The 12,789-nt window shown below is 45.0% G+C and overlaps 1 protein-coding gene across 2 annotated transcripts in view; it reads right to left on the bottom strand.

Annotated features, from left to right (window-relative positions):
* The window catches only part of Usp7 (ubiquitin specific peptidase 7), a 44,003-nt gene that overhangs the window by 21,724 nt on the left and 9,490 nt on the right, over positions 1-12,789 (bottom strand). The window contains exons 1-3 of one of the 2 annotated variants that reach the window (XM_032914425.1): positions 5,987-6,094; positions 5,087-5,261; positions 1,206-1,404 (exon numbers count right to left, since the gene is read on the bottom strand). In XM_032914425.1, coding sequence (XP_032770316.1) covers positions 1,206-1,291 — 86 coding nt within the window. In that variant the 5' untranslated portion in view covers positions 1,292-1,404; positions 5,087-5,261; positions 5,987-6,094. Of the gene's footprint in view, positions 1-1,205; positions 1,405-5,086; positions 5,262-5,986; positions 6,095-12,789 lie in introns of those variants that run through there. The other variant, XM_032914424.1, reaches the window with a different exon arrangement.

Below are 12,789 nucleotides of genomic sequence, written 5' to 3'. Positions count from 1 at the left end.
CCAGCAGAGCCTGCAGCTGTGGCAAGAGGCTGGCTCCAGCACACCTGCCCTATGTACCAGAAGGGATCAGTCACAGAAGCATGTGCTGCCAATCAGGACACCAGAGGGTAGGTTCATGACTTCTGGCTATGCAGTCTAGTCTGGGCACCAATTTACTACAGAGATAAACATTTTAATCTGTAAGTGGCCCTCATTACATATAAAACTCATTTCACACCTTTCTGGAGAAGGAGGCAATGCTGGAACTTTGAGCCCACCCCACAGCCTGTACTGCACCACTCCGGCTTAGCTGGACACTTCTCAAACATTAAAGGAGAAGGAAAGAAACTATGTTCTTCCTGGAAGAATTTATACAGTAACCAAAGCTGCTATCTTCTGGTGAACACTTTCCCAAGTACCAGAATCAGGGAGTGTCACGGGGCCTACATTGGTGTAGACAAATGGATCTCTCCACAGATCACATACACTCTCTCCCAACTGTCACTCCAAGAGCTTATAATACTGACAGCGAGGATGTGGATTGAAAGGAGAACCACAAGCTTCTGAGACTAAACCAAAGGGGTCAAGTTTGAAAGACTCATAGACCATGAATCCTCTCTCTTTCACGTAACTGGAAGGACTTCCAAGATGTCTTTGTTCCTCAGCTATTGAGATAGGGTCTCATTTACTCCAGGCTGGCCTAGAACTGAGCCTCTTGCTCTGTTTCCCAAATACTGGTACTAAGACAATTTAATAAATATCCTTTTGAAAAGTATGACCAAAACTTTCCCCATAAATAGGCCAGATCCATACTTTTTAAGCACCTCACTGACAGTTGTGAGGTATACTTTCCAACTAGCCCACAGGCATGAGCCATCAGAGGACAGAAGGGTTATGTCAGCTTCTGACAGTCACACCTAAGGCATCTGGCTTCTGGGACAAGGGAACAAGTAGTTCCGTGGCTTGTAGAGTCCAAATGGACCCAGTTCAGGCTGGTGGGTGCTAATATACTAAAATTACTTTTTTTATTACACTCTCATAATCAGGGCTGAAGCTGTAACTCAGTAGAAGAGTGTTTATGTAGCAAGTCCCTAGGTTCTTCTATCCCCAGAGCCAAAAGGAAAGGGACTGTTACAGAGTTACAAAGAAACTGAAACTGAGTAAGGCTGATGGAACTTGGCCTCCAGAAATCTGTGCATTTGTAGTTGCATCATTTAAACTCTTACGTGGAGTCAGATTCAGCATTGCACTGGAGAAAGAATCCTACGCTTTTTTGGTGTGGTCTGTCTGGATAAAAGCGTGGCATCACCATAATCTTCCATGGCAGATTTCGCACAAAACACGGAGGGCTAAGGACCGACTCACTCAGTCTGCTGAAGCGCTCGACAGTGAACTGAAAGGTTGCCTCGGAGCGCCAACTGGTGTCTGCAAGAAAACACGCCATCAATCACAGAGCCGGGGCATTAACGAAAAGCATTATCAACACTGCTGTAAACTGCTCTACAAGATCTCAATCCAGTCCAACTGCTGATGCCTGTGGGAGATGAGTGTCCTTTCCAATGTATGAAAAGGCACTGATGATAAAGAAAGTTTCTACACAGCTGGACCCTAACTGAGGGCACTCGCCCACACCTGCCTTCCCTCAGAGAACTAAGGGTTTAGGGGGATGAACATCTACTTCAGTTTTCACCTCCCAAACCTGAAACCAACTGAGGAGACAGACTTGGGAGGGAAGGAAAAGAAGAGCTTATATGTTTATATGTAAGTGGGACTGACTGTGGAGGGGGAGAAAGGCAGCTGAAAAGGCCAGCCGCTGTGCTAGGAGCACAGGAGAGCATGACTGACAGTCCCTCAGTTTAGAGCTCTGTGAAATCAGCCGGATCCCTTAGGGCAGCAATTTGATTATAGAGAAATCAAAGCTCTTTCCAATATGAGTATCAGCACAAGAACGAAGGTTTCTGATCCTTCACTGCCTGTGCTCAGAGGTTCAGTGCCTCAATCAAAAATGTCTCATCTAAAAAAGGGCATCATTTAACCTTCACTGGTCAGTGAGCTGACACAGTCCCAGGAATGTCTCCATATAGCTTTTCAAGCTATAGGGAGTGAGCCGTCTTCCACAGCCACTCTGCCACAGTTGCTACTGACAAGCACCAGAAAAACATGACAAAAGCCACAGGAAGCCAACAGGCTGCAGAAGTTTCTGAAGGAATCACTTTCTGTGCTCGTCTTGTGACAGAGAGGAAAACAGCTTCCCAACTGGTAGGGACTGAGAGCCACCTCCACCCCCATCCCAAGAATCGGGTACTGATTTCTCTGGCTACTAGTTCCCAGAACATAATCAGAGGACTATACTATGCATAAGTAGACTTATGAAGAGCATGGTCATTAACAGAGACACCCTGCCCCCTTACATTTCCAGAGTGCTGAAGGCCATCAAAATAGAGCCCCACAACCCATCCATCTCCACACTGCACACAACATGGGTTTGAGGGATCATCTGTTCTAGATATACTAAAGTTGCTAGAAGTTTGCAACTACCTGGGTCTGTTCTTAAGAAAACATGTCCATCAGTCCTCACAAGAGGGTATTCTTTACCAAATCTGTTAGAGTTCCCTCACCCCTTTTTGTAACCAAGCACATCCCGGCTCACTCAGTCAGGGCAGGGTGCTGCTGACTGACTGACCTAAGTCTACTGGGTGGGTATTCCTGCATCTGCTTGGAGGGGGAAGATTCTGTCCATGAATTTGCCTAGAGGGACTTAGCAGAAAAGGTTAGCTACATGCTTTAATGGATGTACAAATTGCACCTGAGCAGCATTAATTTCCACTTTACAGATAAGGAAACTGAGGCACACTGACATGACGCATGTCATTTGTGGAGACACCAAGGACAGTGACAATACACTCTATAATAAAGCTAGCCTGTCCCTGAGATTCAGACTTGTAAGATTACATTTATACCCACAAAAATTGGAGCAGACTACAATTCATTTGTTGTTCTTCCACACCACACATTAGTCAAATTGCCAATTTTTTCTTTAAATGTTAAGTAGAAACAAACAGTGGTGACACTGATCTTAATGTGTAAATTTTTTAAAAAGAGAACCTGGCACTGTCCATGGTCCCTTTTCACTGGTCTGCTTCGATACAAGTCACTGGATTTCTGCATTTATACTGAAGGCACATTCTTAGAACAGGCTAAGGAAGTTGAAACTTCTTGTGAATAACTTGGGGACTGGGATACAATCCAACCACAGAGCCAGCCTAAGGCTGACATGATGAACAAGGCCCTTGGTGCTCAAACAGGTGGGACAAATGAGGATTTATAACTGCCAAATGAAAGGCCTAAGAGAAACCTGAAACCTATCCACCACATGAAAGCCTGCTCATTACCCTCCTAGAGGGAATTCCTGAAGATTGACCAACCTGACAACCGTCTCTGCCCAAGAACGAATACAGTGGTACACAGGAGCCTATATCCTTATTAAAAAACAAAAACCTGAGTGGACTGCCCTCGCCTCAACTCTGTAAAGAAAACACATAGAGACAGGACATTTCAGGCTTTTGAAGGGACTAATTTCTCCATATGGTTGGTGACTCTAGAGGGATGTTTTCTCAAACCTTCTGACATCCTAGTCATTGTAATACAAATTCTGCAAGTCAGTTAATCTTTTTTTTTAAAGATTTATTTATTATATATAAGTATGCTGTAGCTGTCTTCAGACATACCAGAAGAGGGTATAGATCTCATTACAGATGGTTGTGAGCCACCATGTGGTTGCTGGGAATTGAACTCAGGACCTCTGGAAGAGCAGTCAGTGCTCTTAACCGCTGAGCCATCTATCTCTCCAGCCCAAGTCAGTTAATCTTAAGAATGGGTTGTTTCCAGAGACCTACAATTTACTACAGCTCTGTCTAGATCTGCAGAGCCCCTGTGCTTACCCTAAAACATCTAAGGAAAAGTGATACTTGAGGAGATAATAAATATAAGAAAGTAGCTCAGAGACCTGCCCGTCCTGTTAGTTTGTTAACAGGTATTTTATAAAATGCTCTCTTCAACTACACGTATCCTCCATTAGTGTCCTGCACTGTCAAGCTACACAAGAAATGGCTCTAAGGACCCTGAACACAATAAAGTCACCAATCATTTGGTTACAAGTGGGCCTCAATCCAGTGTTTTCTAGATCATGTGTCCTAGTTTGATATGTTTTTAAAAGATCTAAGAAAAGGGGTTCAAAGCCAGAGTCTAAGGAATCATTAAGAAAGCACCAGGGCGTGGACGGCTGAGGCATGGGTAATGCAGAGCTCCTCAAAAGTTTAAGGTTCTGACCCCGGCCACAAGATACATCAACCTATATCAGCATTTCAGTCACATTGCTTCTAGAAAAGCTCATCCTAAGATCTGCTCCAGATACCGAGCCCCACCCTCCCTTGCCTCTGCCATGCTGTGAACAGGCCCAGGTCCAGCCCTTGCTGAAAACACTTCCAACTGCAAACCAAGAGGACCGCTGCTCTGCTTCCCCATCTGAGAAGCCAAGCTGGGCCACTGCTACTTCAGGTCTCATGTTAAAGTATGGGTACTTAGTACTAAGGATTCAATACTATTTACCCTAACATAAGAAAACGCTGACTCTTAACCAGGGTTCAATCTAGGCACCGAGGCCCCCAGGAGATATTTAGCAATGTCTAGAGACATCTGGTTGTCTGTTATGGCTGCAGGGAGGAAGCAGGGAGGGTTTAGTGGGAAACACTGGTGTCTTCTAATACACAGAATAACCCACTGTCTCATAGCTGTATCTATGTCTCCCTACATTCCTATTAAGAGAGGAATTGCTTAAAACAAACTGCACTGGGAGAGCTGATGGGGTGGGCTTGGGCACAGCTCTACAGACAACTCAAATTGACCCCAAATGCACACCTGGCACCTCTGCCTGGTCACTTTCCCAAATGTCCTCTCTGAAACGATCCTGGCATCTCTGGTGTCCAAAGTGAAACCACCAAACGCCCAATAACCAATAAGACCACACCCACACCGATGCCCTTCATCTACAGTGGAAAGCGCACTCCACGGGGAACAAAGCAGCGGGGTGTAGCCCACGCCTCTTTACCTTCCTCAGAAATTGCCTCAGCCAGCTGCCAGGGGTAAACCGCACTGTGAGAGAACTCTCAACTGCGGCTGCAGTTTCGCATGGAGGCTGAACTTTTGGCAGGAGGTCTGAACAGCAGTCCTTCTGGTGGTGCAGCCCGTGCCTGATGGTTTCTTTCAACTGCCCCGTTCCTCCCCTGGGAAGGACACAACCCTCATGAGGATTGATGGACATGCTTGTACAGAACATGGTTTCAAATTACACTGCAAGATTCCAGGGGCTGCATACAATTACTGGCTGCTCCCTTCTCAGGACGTTGGCTTGCAAATGTTTACATCTCTTAAGATGATATATTATAAAGATTTCTCAAAAGGAAAAAGTGATTCCCTGACACAAAATGCCCACGCATATACATATGCATATGCTTTTCCACACGGAAGCTACACAGAAAAGTGAGTGGAGGACGTATAGGGCCCAACGCTTGGCTCTCTCTTCATTCCTAACAGGAGCTGGGAGGCGTTCTCAATTGTAGGACTGATAAGACACTAAAGTGGGAATGCAGTGGAAAACCAAATCCCAATGCCTGGAAGCATCTTGCTGCAAACAAAAGTGAAAAGAAAACCTCCCTGGCACCCTGAATGCTAACAGCTGGAGACCTGTGGGTATGAGCAGACACCCACTCACTATAAACCTCTGGATTTGAACCCCCTTGCCTAGACTGAAGAGAAGCAACTTACCTTGAAATCTTACACAATCTTGAAATTCAAAACAAAAATAGGATCCTAAATTGCCTCAGACATAACCTCCTGAAAACTAACTACGCTACAGACTAGAAAGTACTAGAAAGCACTCAAGAAAAATGCAGGTGGGTGTTGTCTCTTGACAGTGCTCCACGGCTGTGAGTACGTGAGCAGTACTTACCATCCTCCATGTCCTCCTCTGCGTTGCTGTGCCCATCACTCAGGGCTACATTCCCATTGATGACAGGGTTCTGAGTAATTCTTGGTGGGTCATCTGTATCTCCAGCTTTAAGGAAACATAAAAGACCCGTGAGTTGATTTTCACAGTTGGACTAGACAGGCAAGCATATACTCATGCTGGATACTTTGTAGTCACTAAATGCTAATTGTAACACAATCCCTACATTTACTAATGCAAATCTTCAAAGTTTGAAGGCAAATGAATACTGGCCACAATGCATGATAATCTGCTCCACTTGTATTAGTAAAAGGACTATTCTGTATTCGTAAGATGCATATACCTAGCATTTCTTATTTACTCCTGTTCTGTAATGGCTAATGGTTTAGATTTAAGAACATTTACATAATCAATATGGAAAGTCATTTTGTAGTAAGCTTCCTACTAATTAAAATGTAATCCTCCAGGGCAGGGCTGTAGGTCCTGGGAGAGCTCTAGCCTAGCATGCACAGATTGCTGGGTCCCACACTTAGTACTGAAAAACAATTAAAACTTAACCCAGGAAGGAAGAGATGACTCGGGTCCAGAGCAGTCACTGCTTCTGCAGAGTACCTGAGCTTGGTTCCCAAAACTAACAGAGCAGCTCACAACTGCCTGTAACTCTCAGCTCCCAGGGATATAATGTGAACTGTGAGAGCACCTGTACTCACTCACATGTACACACACACACCCCAGAAAACACCTTTCAATAAAAACTTAACCAGACTATTTGCTTGAGTTCACTAAATATCTAAAAATGAAACTGAGTAGGAAAAGTATGGGTCACTTTTGGGTTTGTGATGTTCAGACCACAGCTGGAGCCACCACATCTGGCTAATCTTGGGATTAGATCAGCCCCGGTACACCATTCCTAAACACTGATTGCAGAAGCAGGTCAATTCCACAAACACTGCCATCTCATCCAGGAACTTTGCCTTTTCCCTGCCATGACAAATACCCCAGCGGGAAATGGGTCTTGCTGCCTGAAGGAGGCGTGCTTTTCTGAACAGCTAGCTAGGTAGCTGTGTGCTGGACCTTCATAATCCCAAATCTTACTGTTACTGGGGATGGACACGGAGACTGAGACAGACACGGGGACAGAGGAGAGGAGGGAGACAGACAGACGCAAGCACGTACATTCAGAACCATGGACAGAGCTGAGGCTGTGCCCCCTGCCCCCTGCTGTTTGGCTTTTAAACTGCAAGCCTCCAGCTGGAGCATGAAAACTCTGACAACTCCTGCTTCCCCATCTCTGTGTCCCAAAACTCTCAAAATATAATAAATAGACACCCCCATCCACATTTAGACAAATTTAAGGTCACTTCCAATCTTCACAGGTTAATAATACACAATTGTATTAGAAAGTTAACTCTAAAAAAACTGGCCCACAATCCCTTGGATAAGGGTCTGTGTAAGAGATGCGGAATACTGGTCTTTAAAGGACATCTTCTGGCCAGCCTGAAACTCACAATAATATCTGCCTTGGGCCCCAAGTGCCAGCCAGGTGACAAATCAATGAGGTTTCTGGTGACAAAGGCTCTGCAGGAGCTGGACAGACTGGTGATTTAACCAGTCTTAATTTTCTAAGTAATGAGCATCAGAGCTATGAGGCAAAGAGAACTGGGTGTCTGAGAATCTCTTTGACCTCCATCAAATCACCCTTCAAAGTTTTATAAGCTTTGAGGCGCTCTATAACGTTGCCTGTTTTAAATGAGTCACAATCTAACTTCTCTGCATGTACTATTTCTTCAAAAACTGCTTTATACGCAAACCTCTCTGTTACTGAGCTGAAGGGCTATGGCCAGTGCAATAGCGCAGCCCTGGTTAAAAGTGCTTGCCACAGAACCCTCATACTCTGAGCTCCATCTGTGAAATGCAGTCGAGCCAACTCTCAAAGTTATCCTCTGAGCACCACGCATCCACCACAGCGTATGCACATCTGTTCAAATGTGGAAAGCTGTGTGCTAAAACTTCCTTGACAAATCCTCAAGTGTGTGAGAACCTATTCCTACTTGACCCTGTCTGTCTATCAGGAGCCTCACAGGACAGCGAGCGACTGTTGTACACACAAGTTTGAAGGTGTCAGATCCTAAAAGAATTCTCTTCAACTATATCTGGCAATAGTCTGATCCCGTCACGAATGCCTTTAAACACAATTCATGTCCAAATGCAACCTAACAAACCACTCTCCAAACATCCGTCTAAATTACAAGCATCCTGAAACATTAGTAACTGAAGACAAAGGTCTATTATCCCACTAAAATCCAAATATGATCAAATAATTCAGATTGCAACTACAAGAGGGTGCTTCTACTGCAGGAATTAAAGGCTGTGCTGTGCTGTGCATTTTTCAGCCAAAGTTATACTGTACAAAAATTGAGTTCTAAAGAGCCATGACTCCACATGCCACATCTGACACACTGTGGTTGGAGTAAAGTGATGTAATGTTAGACTTAAGTGAGCCTGACGTCACAGCTCTCCTTCCCCCACTTAAGAGGGCTGATCTACAGTTGATAGATCCAAGGGGAAAAACAAGTAGAATCATACAATACAGCATTCTCCTAAGTGACAACCCAACTCACACCCAAAGTAACCCACCACACAGGTAGAGTTAAGGCTAGGTGACCATAAAATGTCACGTCTGTCACTTGTTAGTCTGCCAGGTGCTTGGAAACTCAAGTATGGGAATGCTACTAAACAACTGGCTGGGCAGCTCAGGTCTATCTCCCAAAGGACAGAATATCCAGTGTGTAAAGTTATTCCCGAGCATTTAAAACTTAAGATTATGGACTATACCAGAAGACTGGTCCCTTTAGTGTGGACTGTACACTGGAAGAACAGGTTTATAGTACGCAAATGGGTTTCACTGCTGGGTTTTCTGCCCTGCTGACTGGGTCGGCCTTCACCAGTGCAGTGTCTGTCTCCTCACTTTCCACACTGTATTCTGGGGCTCAGTAATTCTAAGTGAACACAACTCTCACCTACTGCACTAGACTGGCTGACCAATGAGCCTTCAGCACCCACCTGTCTTTTTTTTTTTTTTTTTTTTTTTTTTTTCGAGCTGGGGACCCCAACCCAGGGCCTTGTGCTTCCTAGGCAAGGGCTCTACCACTGAGCTAAATCCCCAACCCCAGCACCCACCTGTCTTAAGCCCGCCCTGAATCCCAGCCCTAAGCACTGGGGTCGCAGGTGTGCGTTTTAGGGCTCCAAACAAAGGTCTCCAGGCTTGCTCAGCAAACAATGTATCTGCTGAACTCTCTTCCCCGCCCCTAGCTGGAATCTTACAAATACTTTAACATCACTTGGCCAAACGAGAACCCAGTACTAATTTTCTGACACACAATCACCACAAATAAAGAATCATCTGGCCAACAATGACAATGTACAAAGCTAACACGGCTAGAAAAGAAGTTCCTGGGCTAGGGTGTAGCTCGGTTTCAAGAGCACCAATCTAGCAGGAGGTTGTGGTTCAGTTCTGAGCAACTCCTCAACAACCTCCAAAACTCCTACCCTTCATATGCTCAGCATCTGCAGAAGATAAAGCGATTGCCATTCTAAAGTGGGTGTCACTCAGAAGAGGGTACTTTTCATCATTGTATCAGGTTTAATTCTGTGTGCTTGTTAAAAGCCCCCCCCATCCCCAAAGGCTTTTTTAGAACGATCCTAGCTGCTTGGCTAGTTATAAAGTCTAAATAAATATCCTCCTTCCCGAGGAGGTCTCCAGTTCCTGCCATCTACTTCCGTCTGTGATGTCATAAGAGGACTACCATCTCATCACAGAACACTTGCCCACTGCCATGGAAACTGGCAGCACTAACTTATTAGCACCTCAGACTCAACCCTTGATAAGATATTAGAGCTCAGAGGAAGAACCTTGAGTGTTGGCCTAAAAAGGATAGAGCAGAAGACATACTCAATATTCCAAATAATTATCAAGATCTGTTAACCAAGCATCTTGTGTACTACCACATGGTTACCTTGGCTGGAAATTTCTGGCTCTCTCTAGAGCTCTAAGCACCTCTTCACTTGACCCCACTCCAGACTCTTCAACTTGTGGTAATAGCCGACCCAAAAACACCCAGTACTACAAAGCAGAACACAGAGAATACAGGGCCGACACAGAGCTGGACATCTTCATCCCTACCATCTAGGTCTACCTACACGATTCCTCCTCTCAACCCATCCAAATCCATTCAGAATATGACTTAACACAGAGTATCTAACAAAAGAGGGTTGGTGTACAGCTGAGTGTTAAAGTCCTTGCCTAGAGCACTCATGAGGCTGTGTTCAATCTCCAATACCACAGAAAGGGGGAGAAAGGTGGGGGGAGAGATTTTGAAGGACAGGGGCACAGAAATAGAGGGAGTAAGGGGAGGTTAGGGGAGGGTTTAGATTATTCTGCATATATATCTTAGACTGATATTACTTAATAGACAACCCCACTCATTTGAGGGGTAACTGAGCTATGCCGGTACTGGTGTGGAAGTCTTCATTCACCTTCTTGCCCAAGCCTGTAGTTCCCAGCCATGTCTCATGGCTCTGTAGCCCAGCGAGTCTAGGGGGCTAGAGAGGGAAGGTTCTGTCGTCCACAGCGGAGTGAATGCATAGAATCCCCAGGAGCTGTACACCCCAACATTCTTTTTTTTTTTTAAAGCATCCTGCAAAATTCTTGTTTTTAAGGACAAAAAAGCCAACAACTTTATCAACTGAGACAAGATAAAGTGAAGACGTAGCAGTACGAGGATATTTATGGGAACACTAGTGAGGCCACAAACACAGCTTTAAGTCTGGTGAACAGAGCTGTAGATAGTAAGGTCAATTCTTCATCTGTGAATTGATGGAGAGTTTTAACCTAAGGAAGAGCAACGTAAGGGATAAAGGGAATTCCTTCTAACAACTCTGAAACTTCTCTGCAAATATCAATGACTCCAAATTTTGTAAATTATTAAGTCCTCAGGCCTAAGAAGCAAGGAAAAGGTCTCTCTCTCTCTCTCTCTCTCTCTCTCTCTCTCTCTCTCACACACACACACACACACACACACTCTCTCTCTCTCTCTCTCTCTCACTCACTCCTGTGTGGGGGTGGTATATAGGCCTTGCCAAGTACACAAATAGTTCAGAGACGGACTTGAGTTGATCTTTTTCTTCTCACTGTGTGGGACTCAGGATCAAATAAACTCAGGCAAGGCTTGAGAGCAAATACCTTCTTCACCCACTGAAGCATCTCCATGACTCCCTGACAGTGTCCCACAGTGAGCAAGTAAGTGTACTAGAAGGGAACAGATGCCAGGAGTATGGAGTCAAGGGGAAGCCTTGAGTATGTGGGGTCCTCAGGGAAATGTGTTGACATTCACTGGCCACATAGCCTCAGGCTCATGGAAAATGTTGGAAGCGCCCACACCTCACCACTAGTGAGGTAAGAGGGGACTGCAAAGCTCCCCAGCTTTCCTCTGGTCCACAGAGATGTTGATAGTGTATGCAGAAATGCCCCAAATATCCATCGGGTTTACAGCCCAAGGTCTGTTCCCCAGCAAGATGAGCTAAGACAGCTTCCTTGGCATTCAGCTGTATAACCTGCCTCCTTGATTCAGCTGTATATATGTATGCACATATGTATGCACATGTATGCATGTGCACATGTACGTACATACATAAATGCATGTGTGCCTTCCTGTGTATAGTGCCTCTCTGAATATATTAAACTGTATATAGTACACTGAGCTTTTGGGATGCTGCCACTCCCCCCAGAGCACCCAGTCCACCTGATCTTAGCTTTTCTGTATCTGTGTGTCTATTAGGGCTCAGTTGGTAGAATGCTTGCCAAGTGTACATGGAGGCCGGGTTTCATATTTTGGATTCACAGTTTGGTAGTGGGCAGTGGCCAGCACTAGGCGGGGAAGACAAAGGAAAATGAGGGACCCAAGGCCAGCCTAGACTATGAGAGTTCCATCTCAAACTGCAAACAATGCAGAGACTGACTGTGTACTCCTCTCTTGGCTTCCTCTACTACAAATAGCAAAAACTAGGTCCTCCTCCATGTGGTCCAGAAGTAATCCACTCACCCTAAACATAACTCTCAGCATTGACTTATTGTCTGATTCTCTAGGATTTTATCACACCAGTAGATCTATACGCCATTACCAAAGAAAGCAGAAAAGATACATTTCAACAGAAGGGTCCTTTAAAGATTAGTTGTGTATGTGTACTCCCCGTCCCCATCAGAGGGCATCAGACACCTGGAGCTAAAGACACACAAAACTGGTTGTGACCTGGACAAAGTGGAAACCAGGAGACAAACTCAGGTTCTCTGGAGGGGCAGCAAGCACTCTTAACTGCTGAGCAACTTCTCCACCCTATCCATTCTTTTAGAACCATAACCTGGCAATAATTAATCTCTTTGATTTTTACAGTGGGCATAGTGGTGCACACCTTTAGCCCCAGCACTCTGGAGGCAGAAGCAGACCAAGTTCTGGGAGTTCGAGGCCAGCCTGGTCTACATAGTGAGTTCCAGGATGGCCAGGGATGTGTAATAAGACTCTGTCTCCAGGGAGAGTATATTGGGGGGTGTGGGGGTGTGCCCGTTGTCCTCTCTGACATTTAACAGTGTTTCATAAATGCTCTACACTATGCAACAATGTTTCTTCTCCCTGCCAGAAGGGATGAAAAGAATACAGTGTGACCCTTCTGCTCATCTGTAGGAGTTTTACAAATAAAGCTTCCCAGGGCATTTCTTCAGATCTATTATTTTTTATTTTATTTTTTTATTT

This window comes from Rattus rattus, chromosome 9, assembly GCF_011064425.1.
Source record: "Rattus rattus isolate New Zealand chromosome 9, Rrattus_CSIRO_v1, whole genome shotgun sequence".
Taxonomy (NCBI): Eukaryota; Metazoa; Chordata; class Mammalia; order Rodentia; family Muridae; genus Rattus; species Rattus rattus.
The sequence above is the reverse complement of the archived record's forward strand: the minus strand, read 5'-3'. Positions and strand labels throughout refer to the sequence as shown.